Source organism: Lactuca sativa, chromosome 5, assembly GCF_002870075.4.
Source record: "Lactuca sativa cultivar Salinas chromosome 5, Lsat_Salinas_v11, whole genome shotgun sequence".
In the NCBI taxonomy this organism is placed as follows: Eukaryota; Viridiplantae; Streptophyta; class Magnoliopsida; order Asterales; family Asteraceae; genus Lactuca; species Lactuca sativa.
The window spans coordinates 203,680,630-203,700,329 of record NC_056627.2 but is presented as its reverse complement, the minus strand read 5'-3'; the positions used below and the strand labels follow the sequence as shown (position 1 = coordinate 203,700,329).

Sequence of the window (19,700 nt, the reverse complement as noted above, 5' to 3'; positions counted from 1 at the left end):
TGTGATGTCTTGGGATGAGAGATTAATGGATTTTAGGCCTGTAAATACGAAATAATGTAGTAAGGCCTATATTGTATTGTTTATGCTTATGATCTGTATCGAACATGACATCCCAAGTCTTTTTAATGAAATACATTTCTACGGAAATGCTTTTGATAAATCTTTATCATATATTGTTTTGGGATAAATTCTGGAACACTTTTATTTAAAATATTACTCTGATTTTTAAACAAAGCATAAACAAAACCGGTCTTTTCTGGCCGTGAAAATGGGGATGTCACAGTAAATAAATGAAATATGCTTAAATTGAAATGGATTTGGGTATTTCATGCTTATGTGTTAAATTGGAATGGATTAAATGAGATAGATGATGTTTGATGAAAATGAATCCAATTGGAATACTCAAACACATCCATGATGGTAGAAGCATGTATAAGCTTAGATTGAAATGGATTTGGGGACAATATGATGAAGCTAATGGAATCCTTTGTAGTTGAGCAATTTATGGGTAAATGAAGTTCATAAGTAAGAATGGATACTCTTACATTGATTGGGATTCAAAACATAAGGTGCTGCATGATTCCTAAATTTATTCCTATACAAGCCGCTTCCTAAATTCCAATCCTACTTACCAACATATCAACCTTATCACCACAAGATAGTTTATCAATCTCAATGGATTTAGCACAATATGAATCTCGATATCATATGCCTTTTAGAAAATTGCTTAATCAACGAATCATCCCTAAAATAATGAAAACTACTATATATGGGGGTTGACTTAGACTTGTAATTTTTTTACCAACCTTACATGCATGTTCCCTATAAAAGATCATTGTGTTTTAGGCAAAAGAATTAGGTACAATTTCTGCTATTGATTCTTTGTCAAAAAAGGTACCATTTACACAGCCCTATCCATATCAATATATAATTTCCGAACATCATATACTCCTCATAATAGTAGTTTTATGCAAACTCTTGCAGTAGCTAGGTTCTTATTCCTGGAATCACTAAACTCACAACAAGAATATATATATATATATATATATATATATATATATATATATATATATATATATATAATATTTGGCAAGTGAGCATGAGCTTTAAGCTATAAACATTACATGTAAAAAGATAGTAATTTATACAATGTACACGAAGACAGAAAATTGAAATGTTTATAATACATATCAAGCTGGAGATTTCTTCCTAATTACATTATTGAGGTATTCTCCAAGAGCCCAAATTGGAAATATGTTCCTATAAGACGAGTAACTTATCATACAGTTTTTATTAAACACCCCTATAATTTCCTGAAAAATAAAACAATTATATTAAAGTACAATAAACAAGAACTCTAATAATTGAATTTGGTTATTACATGTGTATGAAGTTAATTACCTGCTGTAGAAAATCTCCATTGTCCATTTGGTGATCAATAAGTACTTTTGCAGCACGATGGAGCGGGATTTGATTTCTTTTGTCCTAATCACCATATGAATAATGTAGACTTAAATGCAAGAAATAACAATGTACTTTCAATTATATGTTTGTTATAACAATCTAGTTTCATTTCTCCTATTTCAACATTGTAATTTAAATAATCTACCCGATTATGACAATACCATCCAAATACAAAACAAATTTTACTTATTATCCATAGAATTTTCAAAGTACACAGTCGTAATGGTTTTTTTTTGAAGTACAATGCTTTTAACTCGATAGATTTCTCAAAGTAGAATATCTTACTAAGAAAAACTTTGAAAATATAATGCTGTAATAGAAAGAAATGTAAGTAACATGCTATAATAAACAAATAAATGAAAGTACATTGCTATTTTCCACATTTATGATGCGTAATAACCTACTTGTTTGGCTTCTAAGAGAGCTAGCAAAGCCCATGAAGTGTTTGTTATGTGGGATTTATTCCCAACGAGATTTGTGTATGTCTTTTGTTGGCAAGAAGTGTAGCTTTCTCCCCAACCACCAGAATAAAGTTGCTTGGAGATTAAGAAAGCACAAGCCTTTCTAATGCTAAGACTAGTTTCGTATGTCTTACCACCTGCAACCAATCCTTTTATACCAAACCATGTTCCATAAGTGTAGCAAATTGCCCATGATCCGTACCTATATCTTATGCAACCCCATTAGAACTAAAGGAGAGAGAGAGAGAGAGAGAGAGAACTAAAGGAGAGAGAGAGAGGGAGGGAGGGAGGGAGGGAGAGAGGAATAACCATGAGCCATTGGGCAGTTGCAAGCTCTCAATAAATGTTATGGCTTTGTCAATGCACACTTCTATTTGATCCCTACGGTGACTTGGATAGAGTTTTGTAAAGGATCTTAGGCCTTGCACTACAGCGGATGTACACTCCACATACCTAAATTACAAATATCTTTCAGATAAGGAACATTTAACACAGAGAACATCCAAAATTTTTAAGGTAAAGTGTAGCAGGCAGGTGGGCTTACTGGTAATCAATCATGATATCTCCAAATGTTTCAGCTGGATTAATCACCTATAGTATACACATATAAACAATCTTCAATTTTCGAAGATTTATATACCCAAAAAGATTTGTGATTTTTACATATACTAACCTCTAACCATGCATAGGACCTCTTGAGCTCATACGAGGAGAATCCGCCGTTTCCATTCTAAAACAAGAAGATCATTGACATAAAAGACATATATTAAGGCCATCCCCAATGGGAGTTGTATAAAAGTTTAATAGAATAAATTTGAATATAATCTAGATGAGAGAGAAGGTAGATTTGGCCATTCAATTGTTCAATAGAATTATACTGCAAATTTATGAGTTTTTTAAAAATTAAAGTATTCTCTCTCTTACTTTGCATTTCATACAATTCTCCATGGGTTTAATCCAATGGGGATAGCCTAATAAGTGTGGTAGTTTGATTTTACTATGAACAATGGTTCCCTCTCAGTTGTTGAAAAAAGGTGTATTATCCTAAAACTTAGAAAAAATCAAAATAATTTATAATTGTTTGGGACAAACAGGTGCGCTCGCTTCCTCCAATTTCGGTATAGACGTATAGTTAACAAGAATATGCTTATAAATATTTTGGTATACAACTATACGATTAAAAAACAACATATCCATAGAAGAAAAATTGGAGTTAATTTATAATTTCGTTCCCTCACAAATTTATTGGCTTTCCTACATAAATTACCTGGAGAGTTAGTAGCAAATGAACAGCATCATATAAACATTCTGGTGCTATTGCTTCTCCAACTATGTCATATGGCATTTGTGATAGCATCACCACCGCCTGCCATTAATCATCATCGTCAATTTCATTAATTTCATCACCATCACCCAGATGCAATAATATAATGAAAGTTATAGTGATTGTTTCCTATTTACTTAATGGACTTAATACATTAAGCCCTTCATCCGAACATATATATAAAAGTTCGTTTCATATTCATTAGATACATTATTGAAAGTTGCATTCTATTGTTGGGATTTAACTCTACTTCTAGAAAACAACAAAAACATCGGGGAATCCATGTTGTGATAGTACTAGAAGGTTTGATCAATACGCAAAAATCAAGCAACATATACCTTTAAAGCTTCAGCAGTGCAATCTGATACAGGCCAACCATTATCTGGAGTAGAAAATGGCCATCCACCCAGTGATATGTGACGATACCATGACTGAATATTACCTGAACTATTTTTTCTAACCTTCACATAAACAACAGTATAATGATCACCACCTATATATCTGTGTTCAAGTGTAAGATAAATTTTTTAGTGAGGTAATTAAGGTTGATATACTTGTGAGTTTTTAATGAAGTCGTGTGCTTTTTGAAGCATGGAGCCATATTCATCTACGAGATTGGTTGCTAATATTGCTTGAGCCGCAAAAACAGCATCCCACAATTGTGATCCGTTGTATCCCTGAGATCTCATAAGTTTAAGGGTTACAAAGATGGTCTTTGAAGTTGATAAAAAAATGAAGTGACTCAAAATTAACCTGCATCTTCATTCCATCTTCAGCTATCCAAAGATAGTCTTTGATCCTACAGAGGTGCAGTTTATTTACAGGCGACTTTGGATCCTCCACCCAACAACATAACATGTTGAGCACCTGTTTTCTCGTTTCATATGAGTTATATACTGGGTTCAAATTCAATAAACATCAAGAAAATTAACATTGAGCAAACTGGAAAGTACTGAACATGCCAAGAGGAGTTGCAAAAGCACCTAAATTTACTTAATACTAGTAAAAAGCATTTAGATTTTCAAACAATTTTCATCCACAGACGAATTTGCCAATGTAATTATAGATTTAGTTATTGTATTTCAAATGATGTTTTCTCTAGATTTCTACAGAAAGCTTCTACACCATCAAAAGACTAGTCATTTAATAAATGATTTTCCCATGGAAAATGATATCCTCATTAATCAAACGCATATACATAAGTACATGGTTAATCTAAATGTTTTTTGTGTCTGTAAATCATAATATACATACACTAATTGTTGAAGATCAAATTGTTGCGTCTGTCTTTGAGAATCTGTATTTGCGAGTTTCGTTGTTCTGCGAGAGGTTTTGTATTTTACTTTCGTCTATAGTTATGTTTCGTATATTCTTGTAATCTTTAGTTATGAAGTAACTGAACCTCGCATATGCTTCTCCTTAGTAAACTTACATGTGTTGTAGCATGAACACGCATATATCATGCTGTAATCTCTAGGAATCTTTTTTTGTTAAAATTTGGTGACTTACTATGCTCCACATGTCATCTCATAATAGGATGATTTGTCGTATCTATCTTCCCATGTAAATATATATAGGGGTGTGACTTTAGGATTAATGTGTGTGCACAAAAACGTTATTACTTGCGTTAAAATCCTCTATTCCCTGCTCATATTCTTCTATGAAATTGGAGCTTGTTGAAGTAAAAGTAGTATTGAAAAGTTATTCATCATTCCGCAACATATTTTCCATATTATATTGATTGTTTTTGTGTTCCAACACTAACATCACGTTTTATCGGGATGAATGGTCAGAACGTTCAAATTGGACCAAAACTTGTGAAAGAGACTAAGAGAGATGTAGGAAGCCCTTCGGTGAAGGTATCAAGCAACGTACTTAGTTTTCTAGTGTTGGACAAGGTTGGTTGGAAGATAAATGGTGTTGACGTTATCACAAAATACAAATGTAAAGGAATCGAGATTGCTCTATTGAGATAACAGCAAATTGTTTATTTGTCATTATCCTTATATCATATTTATCAGTTTTAAAATGCGGTGATGCCTATACTCAACATCCGTTGGGTGATGCTAAATTATAGGAGTAGTCTCAAGGTGGAAGAAAGAAATGACGAATTTTAGGATACAATCCTCGGGTCACCATGTCGTGGTGATGAGGTCATCACTTAACGAGTGTGGCCCATCCCCAAGGAGTACAAACAATCATAGTATGATGTTTACTTATTTAATAAATGCATTGTATTGCTATGGAGAAAAAAAGTATGTTGTTATTACAGATAAAATATAAATGTATTGTTTATCTTGGTAAAAAGAGTATAGTACGTTGATATTATGGATAGACAATAAAGTATATGGCTATTCAATACAAAAATTCAAAAGTTGTTGCTATTATGGATAAAAAGTAAGGTACATTGCTAATATAGATAAAAATAAAGTATGTTGCTCTTATGAATGAATATATAGGTATTTTGTTATTATGTATACAAAACTGTAAGTACATCCCCATATTGGTGCAAGCTTGTGAATTATCGGAACACACTAACATAATCTACCATCTTCTTCTCTAGTTCTCTAGATATGTACAATGTACGTGACATTTTCTGAAATTTTTTTTCTCTATATGCTTCTAATATATTCCTCTCTGTAGATGTTTCTATGAATATTCTAAAACTATCTTCCAACAACTTTTCAAGATATGTTATACTGTTTTTATGGAATTTTAGGCTAGGTAATTAACATTATAACATAGCTAGGTGGTCGGATGCTAATTGGACAGAATCACGTTTACTTTCCATAGAAAACCAATCAAAATGTTTTGGAACATTTTAATAGGATGTTTATATACTCGGTCCATTTTTATGCAAGAAAATTTCATGCTAACAGGATACAGATCATTGAGGTATGTGTACCTTATTAACAGGTCCAATGCAAATATAATGCGTGTTCTCATCCTCATGATGGATATGTTGCATCACAGTGTTTAATGCTTTTTTTCTGAGCTTTGCGAAGGGCCATTGCATCAGAAGAGGTTCAACAATCTTGTTCAAACCACACCATAAAAGGTCTTGTATTATGAGATGAGGGTAATACAAATCTTCCTGAAACAGCAAAACTGATAACCCATAAATCTCTACTTCGTGACAACATCCATAAATCCGAACTATCTTTGACCAAGCAAAACTAAATTACCTTAGCACATTGATTTCTAGATAAGTCCCAATTAACTTGGTAATAAAGTGTCTTGTACAACTCTCTTCTTAATGATAAAACAATCGAACTGATTGGTCCCACAAACCGTTTACCATATAAATATGACATTGGCAAATATACCATCCTTGTGTGGCACCACATTCTTCCTATATCATCAAATCGAAAAAATGCTACACTAATAACCACTCATAACCTAAGCATGAGATGATAAAAAGAATCAAAATTAGAAGAACCTGGGTGTAAAGGAAGAAAGTAAGGGAGGAGCCAGATTTCTGGTGGCAAAGGATTATTACCCCTCCATTCATATACCCCAAGCACCTAACATATGCATATAGTAAAGGTGAGTCTTGATCACAACATGAACATATGACAACGAGTCTTGAACCCACAATGAGTCAAAAAACTGAATACAAAACAATTACGTGTATATTTGTACAGAAGTAAACAACTATTGGCATTTATGAACAAAAATGTTGATGGGGTTGAGCCTTACAGAGAGCCATAATTTTCCCCATGAGGGTATGTGTGTGGCACTACCATGATCAAGAATCCATGTTCTTGCTTTAGTCATGGCTCCATTTTCACCACCATCCATTTTTTCTCCAAGCAATCTTAGACTCACATAGTTCAAGGCTGTAGAAAACATGGTGCTATGCCCTTCAATGTGTAAACCCCATCCCCCATCAATATTCTGTAAGAAATCATGTTTGGGTCAGTTTTCCTATTTTTAGTTGACCACGTCTATGAATCCAAGTATGTCCAATAATTTGACAAGTCAATGACTCTTAATCATTTTAGTAGTTACATTGTCCACATGTATATGCCAATTTATTGTTAATATAGTGCTTCCTTAGAGGAAACAAGAAAAACTAATTAAGCATCAAAGTTGTTAATATAAAATAACAATTAATAATGCAGGTAATAGCAAATTGGGAATGAAGAGTTAATTGCTATAAATAAGATGTAATGGAAAGGTCCCCCTTGCTCAAATGGTCAATGTTCATGTTTAGTGATGGAAAAAGAGTGTAAATGTAGGATTAGCGGGTTAAAGAAAGATGTATTTTTTGGAACAACCCACATAAAAGATTTTGCATTCTTTTAGATGGAATAAATACAAAGTTTCTTGTTTACCTGATGATTATAAAGATACCGACGGATTTCCTTTTGGTGTTCTATGGACAATACGATGTCTTTCATCCCCATGACATGCAATCCAATGATCTGTGATACAACTTAAAGCTTGGTTAATTAACATTCATTTTTACTATATAAACAACTAAAATGTAATGGTGACTTACAAATCAATATTTGTATTCGATAAATTTGAATTCACATTTGCATGTGATTGTCATTACGCTATTTTGAACTTGAATATAGTGACAGATTCAATTCAGTTGATATACTAGTATGCGACTAATTTTGTTAAGCTCAATCTATACAAGTACTACTAATTGTTATTTCAAATACAAAATGATGTAACCAAATATTCATTTTCATATTAGAATTACTTTCTCAAATGAGAGGTCATGAGTTCAAGTTCAGTAGGAGACATAGATGGTCTTTAGACGTAGATTAGTTTGCCGGTTCTATATATATATATATATATATATATATATATATATATATATATATATATATATATATATATATATATATATATATATATATATAAAAGTAAGTTCAAATAAAAACTGTAAATAATGTGAGAACGTAAAAATACTATGTTTATGTTATTATTCTGTAATGAATGTTGTATATGTTTATTGTTGAAGTAATTTTAATATGAATATTAACGTTTGGTTATTCATATATTCATTAGAATGTTATTATTCTATTATAAATTTATCTATATGCATTTTTGTTGTAAATTCTAATTTTAATTTTAACCTGCGACAATTCATTTATTCATTGCTGAATAATGACATAAAGTTGTGGATATAAAATTCATTAATTATATATATATATATATATATATATATATATATATATATATATATATATATATATATATATATATATATATATAGGGCCAAAACGTAAATCTTGAAAATATATTCTAAATCACGCGTTTGTGACCCAAGTACGCTCCATACGCACCCCCTCCCCCTGTTGACAATTGTATCGTCTTTATTTGCTAAGAGATTATTATTTTTCTGTCATTTTCGTTTTTTGACCATAATTTTTTGAAAAAAAAATCTAAAAAACCAAAGTTATTAAACTTTAATTATCTATAAAATGGGCATAATCATTAAAACTTGGAAAAAAATTATTTTTTTAATTTTAATTTTTTTTATAAAAAAAATCCAGAAAAATAATTTAATTTTTTTTTAATTTTTAATTTTTTTATATGAACAAATGATTATTAATATATGAATATGGAGGCGGTGGGTTGTGGCAAAAGTTGGCGGTGGGGGTGGAAGTGGTGGTGGCGGCGATGGTGGCGGTGGTTAGTGGCGGAATGTAGGTGGTGGTGGCGAGGTGGTGATGGTTAGTGACGGAATGTAGGTGGTGGATTATAATATGAATATACTTACATTTATATTCGTATATGAATATTAACCATCTTCCGTCGCGTCGGTACGATAGATCGTTTTGCGGCACAAATAGATGATTAACTGAGAATAATTTTTGTAGTGGTGTTAATCATGATGACGAATGTGGAATATGAAATGATTTAGTAAATCGTTCAAGAATCATGAACACGAAGAACACAAGAGTAAATAAATCCGGGTTTAAGCTCTCATTAGTTTAGAAAGAGTACAAGTGGGTTTTAAATAATTATCTTTCTAAACTAACTCTGATAAAGTTTTTCCTTACATAAAATGAGTGTCACTCCCTTTCTTATAAAAGAAAAACACCTCATTACACACATACAAAGGAGTAAGCAGACATGACATCCAAGAACGACTTTGCACCCTAACATTCCCCCCCCCCCCTCTCTCAAAATTAGGATTGAATGTCCTGATTTCAATATCCAACGAGCTTGCGCGATCAAGACCAACTCTCCCTCGAAGTAAACCGGTCTTCAAATCCACAAATGAATACCCGAGATGGTATGAATACCCACTCTACATTCTCCACCTTTTTATAATCAAAAAGTGATTATAAAACTCACTGAGGTTGAGAAGAGTCCGAGGAATAAACTTCACAAATCTCCCCCTCAATGTGTACCAAAAATGAAACGGCGAAAAAATTGCATGAAAAAACAATCACGGGAAAGTCATGAAAATTTTCCAAATTTTGTGAAAATTTTCAACTTTTTGGTGAGAGTTGCAAGAATTTTGAAAATTCGGGTAAAATTTGCCAATATCAGATTTCTACAGGGACCACTTGCGCCAAAAATAGTCTCAGATGCAAAACTTTACTCTAATTGTGAAACTGGACATAAACTGGTAATTCGCATTAGCTGCAAAAGCCTGTTTAAAAAATATTCCATTTTCTCAGAATTTTCAGCCCATTTGCGAAATTGGGTAAATTCTGCCAAATCTTCGAAACTTCTGGGATTTGAAATTATAATCCTTCATTTTTCACAATATTTGTCCCCATTTCAAAGTTGGGTAATTTTTGACATTTCTTAGAAATTCCAGGGATTCGAACTAAAAACTTTTGTTTCTTCTCCAATTCACTTCGAAATCATATACCATTAGGGACATCAAACATCTCAAGTTGATACACATAACAAGTCCTTCGAAATCAAACCATCCAAGTCATTACTCTCATTTCGAAATCAAAACATCACAATCTAAACCTTCTATTTCGAACAGTCCATTTTGAACCTTGAAGATCAACCCTTCGAAACAATACTCGGCTCCAAACCATGACCTAGTTTTGAAGTCTTCAAATCAACACTTGACATCGAATACATATCCTTCGCTTTCAGTCACTCAACCTCGACATCAGGTTATGACCATCGACCTTAAACCTTCAATTTTACACATCGATGCTCAACTCCAAATAATCAATCCAAAACAACTTTCGTACTCGACTCAAAGCTCTCGTTCTCCATTAACTGACATCAAAATAGATACCATATAAAGAACATCGACATAACCATCAATACCTTATAAGCCTTCGATTTCCAATCCTTCAACCATTCAATATCCAACACATGATTCGAACACACAGCCTTCACTTTCAGTAAATGACTCTCGACATCAGGTAAGGACCTCCAAAATCAGTTACCAGTTCCCATCTTCTCATCATAATCAAAATTCAATTAAAAAAATGAGACCCTCAACCCGTTGAAATTGAGTCTAATTTGATATCAGATATGAAAGAACAAGATCAATCAAACTAATTTTGACTCCAAAAAGTCAACTACAAATCGATTTTGTCAAATTGTTTGATTCATCAAACATACATTTGACTCCAATAACATCTACCATCTTACCATTTGATTTCAACTCAAATAAACTATCAACAACAATTTCGATTTTCAATTCCAAACAACATCAGTCTTCCGACTGCTTCTACTCGAGACGAGCGACTCTTGACTCAAAACAAATTTTTTTCGACTATCATACAAGAACGTCAAAATCCAGATAGAAAAGTGCACATTCGAAATCACAATACTTAACTTTAATAGAGTTTTGATAAAGAACAAGTAAATTGAATCAACGTTTTACAGTCATTTGTTCAAACTCCGACTTCATTGATTTTGAATGAAATTGATATATTGAACACCGATATTTACGAATGGACTGTGGATTGGAATGATTGAATTAAAGATGAATAGTAATCATCATTGATTTGGGCTTACGAATCGATAACCAACGGATCGACATTGGATTGGGCTTCGAAATAGTTAGATGAACCGTAACAATTCGAAATTGAGCAACAAAAATTAATTTCAAAAAGAATTTTTTTTTTATGAGATTATGATTTTGATTTTTGGATTGATCTAAACAAAAAAAATAATTAGATCAACAATGAGGTTGTAACGGAATAGATCCAACGAATCATAAGATAAAAATGAAAAATGAAACGCACAAATCGAAATTAAAATTGAATTTTGATAGAACCTGGATCGATCTTCATTAGATCATCAAAAAGCAAGAACGTTTTGGAATCCATTTGAGAATGTGAGAAATATTCTTGATAACTCTTTTTCTATTTGTAATACACGAATCAATCATCGATGATCTTGGTTCTTTTGTTGGAACAAGAAAATCACCAATTTGAACATTGTACCACCCACGATGCATGTTGTACAACTTGTTCTTCGTGTTCTTCAACGATCTGACACCATCTTCATAAGAACCATCAACACTTTTGGACTTTGAATTCAAATTCATTGCAACATTTGGTGATTGTTGCTTTGGAACCCAAATTTGCGTCATAGATTTCGGTTTCTTAACAACATTTGAAGATTTTTGAGAATTATTTCTCATCTTTTTGCATCTTGAAGATTTGATTTCAAGAAAAACTTCAACTTTACAAGTTTGAATCAAATCTTTTGGAGTTTGATATTTATGAATTTCTTGGATTGATGGTTTTCGATAAGGAATCATTCATTCAAACGAATCACAAGAACACAAAATATCATCGGTTTGAACTCCAATTGAGCAAAAAACTTTTTCTTCTTCATGAAATCAACTTATATTCCTTTTTCTTGAACATCAAGAACATCATGAACATGATGAACTTCTTCAAGAACATTTGGGTAAAATGCAAGACCATTATCACCATGTACACATTCATCAAGACGAATTTCTTCAATCACTTCATCATCTTTATTCTTCTTCCTTCTTTCATGATAAGTTGTTACCAAATGATTAAGCAACACCTTATGATGATCATGATCAAGAGGATAACCATAGAACTTTCCACATTCACATTTCTTATTAGAAATGAGTTAATTTTGTTTGAAATATCCGGTTACAAAACAGCTGAGAATTCCTTTAAAACTGGATGACCATGGATAAGCATCCACAACCCAATCTTCATGAATTTTTTTTTCCACTTTGAACAATCGATTTGAACTTAGGTTTTTCTAGAGAGAGAAACTGATTTTGAATGAGTTTCTAGAGTTGGAAAGCAAAAATCACTTGAATTTTAGTGGATAAAATCGAATTATGAATTGAATCAAGGAACAATTCGATTTCTAGAATCCAAAAACTCTCTAAAACAAGAAAATCAAATAACAATGAAGAATCACCAAATTAAAAATGTCATCATCGATCAATTCTTGAAAGATTCAAGAACACCTGCTCTAATACCAATTGTAGTGGTGTTAATCATGATGACGAATACGGAAGATGAAATTATTTAGTGAATCATACAACTTCTTCCTTACATTAAAAAATGTCACTCGCTTCCTTATTAAGGAAAGACAACTCATTACACACACATGATATCCAAAAGTGATTTTGCACCCTAACAATTTCTCATTCTCAACCTTTATTTTTGCACCCTAACAATTTCTCATTCTCAACCTTTATTTTTGCACCCTAACAATTTTCTCATTCTCAACCTTTATTTTTTTACTCACGTGACTTACTCACTCACTCACACACACACACTCTCTCTCTCTCTCTCTCTCTCTCTCTCTCTCTCTCTCTCTCTCTCTCTCTCTCTCTCTCTCTCTGTATGTGTGTGTGTGTGTTTGTGTGTGGTGTGTGTATATATATATATATATATATATATATATATATATATATATATATATATATATATATATATATATATATATTATCTTTTTGTATGAAAGATTGTGTTATTTTATTGTAATATTATTGTATTCTTTCTATTTGATAGAAAATATTTTTTTTATTGAATTTTTTCAGTTTAAAAGTATTATCTTAATGTACTATATGTCTAACGTATGGTTTTCTCTTATTATAATTGACTGTATTTTTTAATAATATATGATATTATCTTATTGTTATTTACTATACTCTTTATATATGGTGGAAGTTATTTTTTACCATAATCTTAAATATTATCTATTTCTGAGAGAAGATATCTTCCGTTTGAATACAATTGTTTTGTTTTGTCATTTTCTGATTGAGGTTTTGATATTATATCAACACAAAATTATATGTCAATAATATAACGGGAAAATAACACATAACAGGAAAATAACACTCATCGCAAGACATAGAAAATACATGTACATGGTACGACTGTTATTTTTTGTTCAAAATAATGCCATAAAGTACTTGTTATTGATGCCAAAATATAAATGTTTTTTTGTTTATTGCCCGCTACATGTCAAGATTATTGATTAAAATCTTAAATGTGTAAGCGATTGCTACTTTCTTGTCATTTTCCATAAATAATAATTATTATTTTTTTTTTTCATTTTATGTTAAAAAAAGTAATAATGCTTTATTGTTAATAAGCTTAAAATATAAAACTTTGATGACGATTTTATATTTTAATATATATATAATGATGGGAGTTTTTATTCAATGGAATTGCCATAAATATAAGTTCACTTATAAAATAATGATTATTTTATAACTATTAACTGATTTATTGGTTTCCTAATTGCGGTTTTTATATGTATTAAGTATAATTTACAATAAATTCCTATCTTCATTCATAAATCATATATATAACCATTGAGATACATGTTTTTGTTGGTCATATATTTCTGCACATATTTTTATTTAGAATCGAATATAATGGTTGGTTTATCTATATTTTTAGTTTAAATATTCTAAAATAACAAAATACTATTTGTATTAAAAAATAATAAACGTGGAAAAGTGAGTATTTATTAAAAATAATAGTGCGAAAGGTTGAATATGAAAGTAAGATGACGATGATTGATATGATATGAAAGAGTTGAAACCCGAACCCTCAAGCAAATATATATATATATATATATATATATATATATATATATATATATATATATATATATATATATATATATATATATATATATATATATATATATATATATATATATTGCTTGAGGGTTCGGGTTTCAACTCTTTCATATCATATCAATCATCGTCATCTTACTTTCATATTCAACCTTTCGCACTATTATTTTTAATAAAATGAGAACACATAAAAGGTCGAGAACGCGAGAACAAATCTGGACCATCTAATTTTTAAGATGTGTGGCTATAATTAATTGTTATTTTTTTAATTATTAATACATTTAAATTTTAATTTTTAAATTAAAGAAAATTAAAAAGGGTATTAAGGTAAATAAACATTACCCTAATTTTGTAAACCCCTATAATTACTCTTATAATTACTCTTGCCTCTCTATTTGGTTGCCCTAATTTCCTACGGCATACAATCAACACCTCAAAGGCGTCACTTGACGGGACCGGAGAAAACAAAGAATTGAAAACAGCAAGATCGATGAAAGACGTAGGAAGGAAGTGAAGGCAATCGGCGACGTATGTGGTCGACCGTCGTGATGGCGAGGGGAGCATCTACAGGGTCAACGAGGCTGAAGAGGAGGAAAGGAGTTCCCCTTTTCATCTTATGATCATAATTTCGTTAAAACCATGTCAATCGATCATCACAATCATACTCAGTATCTCGACATCATTCATGGCAATTGTAACTGGTTCTGATCCCAATTCAATTATCGGCGTGGGAATCAACTGGGGTACCATGACCAGCCACCAGTTGTCGGCTGATAAGGTGGTGGAAATAATGAGAGAGAATGGGTTCAAGAAGGTGAAGCTCTTTGAAGCAGAAAAAAGGATCATGGAAGCGCTAATTGGATGAGAGATTGAGGTGATGGTAGCAATCCCTAATTTCATGCTGTTGGATATGAGTCAAGATCCAAGCTACGTTGATTATTGGGTTGATGCTAATATTACTACTTATGCTTATCCTGGTGGTGTTGATATCAAGTAAGCAACAACAATTTTATGGTTTCTCCTGTTGAAATAATTCCAATTTCGTGTTGAAACACCTTCAATTTCATGATTACAGTTCGTTTTTTCGCGCTCTAGTTCTTCCTGACTGTTTGCTGGTGTAAATGTTTAGTTTTTTCATTCGAGGGTAAGTTCGTAATTTCACGTTGATTCTTTCGTTAATTTTAGGTATGTTGCAGTCGGAAACGAGCCATTCCTCAAAGCATACAATGCTACGTATCTCCAAATCACATTACCGATGTTAAAAAATGTCCAAAATGCCCTTAGCCGGGCTGGTTTCGGGAACCTAATCGGTTTTTACATTGCAATATCTACAAAAAACTAATCGTTTTTTTTTAACTTAGAACCAGTTTCTGGTCATGCTTTGAAATAATATCAGGTGATATGGAAATGCCCCACTGTGATTTTCTTTGAATTTGAATGATTTTGAAGTATTCTATTTTATGATTAATCATTTTCTTGTCACTTCTTCTCAGTTGTTTCTTAATTGATATAAAGATTTAGGGGAATCAAACAATTTTAGAACCAAAAGTAATTTATACTATGATATCAATTTATGATTAAAAGTTTATTCATTTTTTGTTAATCATATATATATATATATATATATATATATATATATATATATTCATGTATGAATATTACATGAATATAATTACAAGTATATAAATTCATATGTATTTTTTTTGTTCATGTCTCATATTAATTTATGATTAGATGTGTATTCATATGTGATATATTAATGTATGAATATAATTACAATTATAGGAATTCATATGTATTTTTTATTTTGTTCATGTCTCTTCATTTATAATTTGACATCATCTGTGTTTTTCTAAATCTTTTTCATTTAATTGATTGTTAATTGTATTTATTTCTTTATTCGAAAGTGTGTAGAGGAAATTGAGATACATCTACAAACGGGATGTTGGAGTGCTAATATACAACCAAACAATACAAAGTGGCAAAGATATCGTCTTATTCATTTACGATTATATAATAATAGTTAATTGTTTTTATTCAAATTTTTGTTTATGTTGTATTCATATGTGATTATAGAAAACTAAATATGTATTACATTGTAACTTTTTGTGTTACTATTATTTATGAATAGATGTATAATCTAGATATATATCTGATATGTTTTTATTTATTTATGATTATAGTTGTATTGTATTTTTTCTCTATAAATTGTGTTATATTCGTTTACTAGTTGTGAGACCCGTATGTTATACGTGTTTAGTAAAAAAAAAATATATATATGAATGTTTAAACAAAAATTTATTTAAATTTGAAATTTTAGATTTGAAATTTAAAATTTGAATTTAAAAGAAAACGTATTAAATACAATATATAAGTACTAATATTGTAAACTATTGACTATTTTTAATTAAGGCAATTAGTAATTGGTGTGTAAATTTGATTGTTAATTAAGAAAAGATAGAAAACGAGAAAATGACAAATGGAAAATTTTTTTATTCAAAAATACCAAAAAATGACATGTGTTCAAATTAATGTAAGAGTGATAAGTGGCAAAAAAAACCTTCATTTATTAGAGAAGATTATTACAACTTAATTCGTCTATTCATTCACGATTACAGCGGATTCATATATTATTACAAATATGTTTTATTTTTGTATGATTACACATATTGGTTGAAATGATAAATTCATTAATTTTTTTGATATACAGGTAAAAAAATTAAAAAAAAAGTTTTTTAATCATGGTAATTTTTTTTTAATAATCTATTTGATAAAAAATAGATTAATTGTTCTCGCGTTCTTAACATTTTAGGTGTTCTCATTTGATCTTCTCTCTCTCTCTCTCTCTATATATATATATATATATATATATATATATATATATATATATATATATATATATATATATATATATATATATATATATATATATATATATATAACCACTAAACTCAAATAAATTCTTTTCCATGGTCACCATTATGTTTATAGATGAAAACCAATATTTTAAGGTATGTAAAGCGTAAAATTGAGTAAATGTCAAGTCTTAAAAATGTTTTTAAAGATTGATTTAAGGTGACTAGAGTCGGAGCCAAGACTAGAGGGGTAGCCAAGATTTAAGAAATAAGGGACAAGAGCTTTGCATCATAATAATATATTAAAACATAATGTTATATACAAATAAAATAATAGGTATATAATTTTAAAGGAAAAAAATCACAAAAAATTAAAAAATTGTCTCCAACAACCTAAATCTTTATAAGTATAGCCAAAAACAATTTGTTAATTAAAAATTAACATCCTCAAAGAATAAAAGTAACTATAAATGACAATATTATATCATAATAATATATTAAAACATAATGTTATATACGAATAAAATAATTGGTCCATAATTTAAAAAAAAAATAACAAAGATTTAAAAAATTGTCTCCATCAACCTAAATCTTCAACAATATAGTTGGAAATAATTTATTAACTGGAAATTAACCTTCTTAACGAATAAAAATAACTATGAATTTTCTTGAACTCTTGATGAATAATCAACTAATAAACATCATTTATAAACAAATGGCTACTTACTAATTGAAATTATTATCAATTATAAATTATTAAAAAACTAGATGTAATAAAAATTAAAAATTATCTTGATTAATTACCATTGCAGTAGCAAAAGCAAGAAACCAATCTTCAAACTCCTCAATTAAGAGGGGATATCGCATATGTATCTTTGTGGCTAGGTTTAATTCTAAACTTCATAGCGGTGGTTATACACTTATGCCAATTAAATTAAAAAATAAGATATTAGGCTTTTTGTGGTTATAATTTATTAGATTAACAAATCATAAAGAGGCTTATCAATTTAGACACTTTATATTATTATATAGGCTTATAAATTAGAGGCTTCGAGTATATATATCAAAATAATATTTGTATTGGAGGGTGACCTTGATCTATACATAAATAAAAAATCCCATAATTGTAAATTTATATCAAACATATTAAATTTTTAGAAATAATATATCTAACACCTTAACAAAAATTTAACATAACCTCACTATTTTCATACCCGATCTAGAAAAAAGCAGCAATGGTTTTATCGTCAAAAAAATTAATCACGTACTACTGGTTTTTGTATTATTTTTTTTCTACAAGGAGGCATTATATATAGAATTAGATGGCTTGCGATGGTCGCTGTCTAACAAATAAACAAATACTTTTGTAACGAAACTACAAATTGGATTGGCGAAAATATAATTCATACCAGGCCAGGAAGGAGAAACAAAGGACCACCATAATCAGCAGGCCAACTCCCGTCCTCACCTTGAAGACTTGCGTAAAACTTCAACGCTTTCTTCAACGTCTTTATCACAACTTCATCTTCATCATCATCCAGTCCTCCTTCAAGTATATGAGATGCTTCTGTTTCACCACGATTCTTGCTTGCAAACTGAATTCTATTTGTTACAAAGTGCTTGAAATCAAAATTATGATAATCCAATCGTCCATAATTACCTGGAATCTCATCAGAAGATCAGAACTATGCTTCACATTTAACCTGTTTCTGGTGAACTCTTCATGCATGCTCTCGATTTGAGATCGTTCTTCAGGTGTTCCTGCATGTGGATCGAATTCCCAAAATTGCCTACCGATATGATGATTTACGCTTCTGACTCCTGGATGATCATCATCGCCTTTTGATAGCTGAAGCTTCCACATTATTTTCTTCACTTTTTGATCACTCAGAGATCTGCAATACAAGTGAGAATGAATATCTGAATCCATGAAGGTTATGTTTGGAGATACAAGTTGTTATTGTGCTACTCATGGTTTCGAAAAAGATTAGTGTAACAACTCGTCTCACAGTGAATGAGAAGTTATTTGGATTTATCGGAACAGTATTTCCTCGATGATTCTGTTATATTCTACTCTTGGGTTTCTAGTAGAGGCAAACCGTTTAAGACAAACTGATAAAATTTGATTCAAATGTCGATCCCCATTAATTTATGTTATTATGTAACCTTTATACAAACTGTATATTTTCTTATCAGTTTGGTTTAATAAATTAGTTGTTCATAATTAAACACAACTTTATCCATAAATTTGAAGTATTTTAATCCTAACATACATGATTTTCAAAAAAATAAAATATTTAACTTATATGGATTTCGAAAAACGATAAGATCCAACAAAAATCTTAAATTCTTTTATATGACATAATTCTCATGAAAAACGATTATTACATATATATAATTTATGGTAACATGTAACTTACATTTTCAAAGACTTGTGCACAATGGCGCGGTGGGAGCATTCGATGGTAATCCGTTGATAAAAGGGATCGCCAACTTTTATAGACGTAGTATGCAAGTCTCAATTGGCTTAGTACATTAAATAAGAGTAAATTAAG

At 30.4% G+C, this 19,700-nt stretch overlaps 1 protein-coding gene across 3 annotated transcripts; it reads right to left on the bottom strand.

Annotated features, from left to right (window-relative positions):
- Positions 1–1,100: 1,100 nt before the first annotated feature.
- Positions 1,101–19,689, bottom strand: LOC111885047 (cycloartenol Synthase). 3 transcript variants are annotated; one of them, XM_023881337.3, is made up of 18 exons: positions 19,566–19,689; positions 18,806–19,040; positions 18,555–18,740; positions 7,587–7,676; positions 6,949–7,146; positions 6,689–6,773; positions 6,435–6,601; positions 6,155–6,343; positions 4,003–4,116; positions 3,804–3,926; positions 3,588–3,710; positions 3,193–3,291; positions 2,599–2,655; positions 2,470–2,516; positions 2,235–2,378; positions 1,869–2,127; positions 1,402–1,485; positions 1,101–1,313 (listed from the first exon to the last, which is right to left on the bottom strand). In XM_023881337.3, exons 2-18 carry the CDS (start codon positions 19,007–19,009, stop codon positions 1,191–1,193), a joined length of 2,292 nt encoding a protein of 763 aa, XP_023737105.1. In that variant the 5' UTR covers positions 19,010–19,040; positions 19,566–19,689; the 3' UTR covers positions 1,101–1,190. The 3 variants fall into 3 exon arrangements, with proteins under 3 accessions (XP_023737105.1, XP_052627429.1, XP_042758628.1); XM_052771469.1 differs by lacking the exon at positions 19,566–19,689 and adding an exon at positions 19,155–19,267; XM_042902694.2 differs by lacking the exon at positions 6,949–7,146.
- Positions 19,690–19,700: the final 11 nt, after the last annotated feature.

Bases quoted from the DNA above. Each gene is read 5' to 3' on its own strand.
- LOC111885047 (XM_023881337.3), bottom strand. From the start codon at position 19,009: ATGTGGAAGCTTCAGCTATCAAAAGGCGATGATGATCATCCAGGAGTC. The intron at 6,602-6,688 runs GTTCTTCTAATT...TTGATGATATAG, and splicing joins CTTTCTTCCTTTACACCCAG to GAAGAATGTGGTGCCACACA. The intron at 1,486-1,868 runs GTAGGTTATTAC...TATGGTGATTAG, and splicing joins CTCTCTTAGAAGCCAAACAA to GACAAAAGAAATCAAATCCC.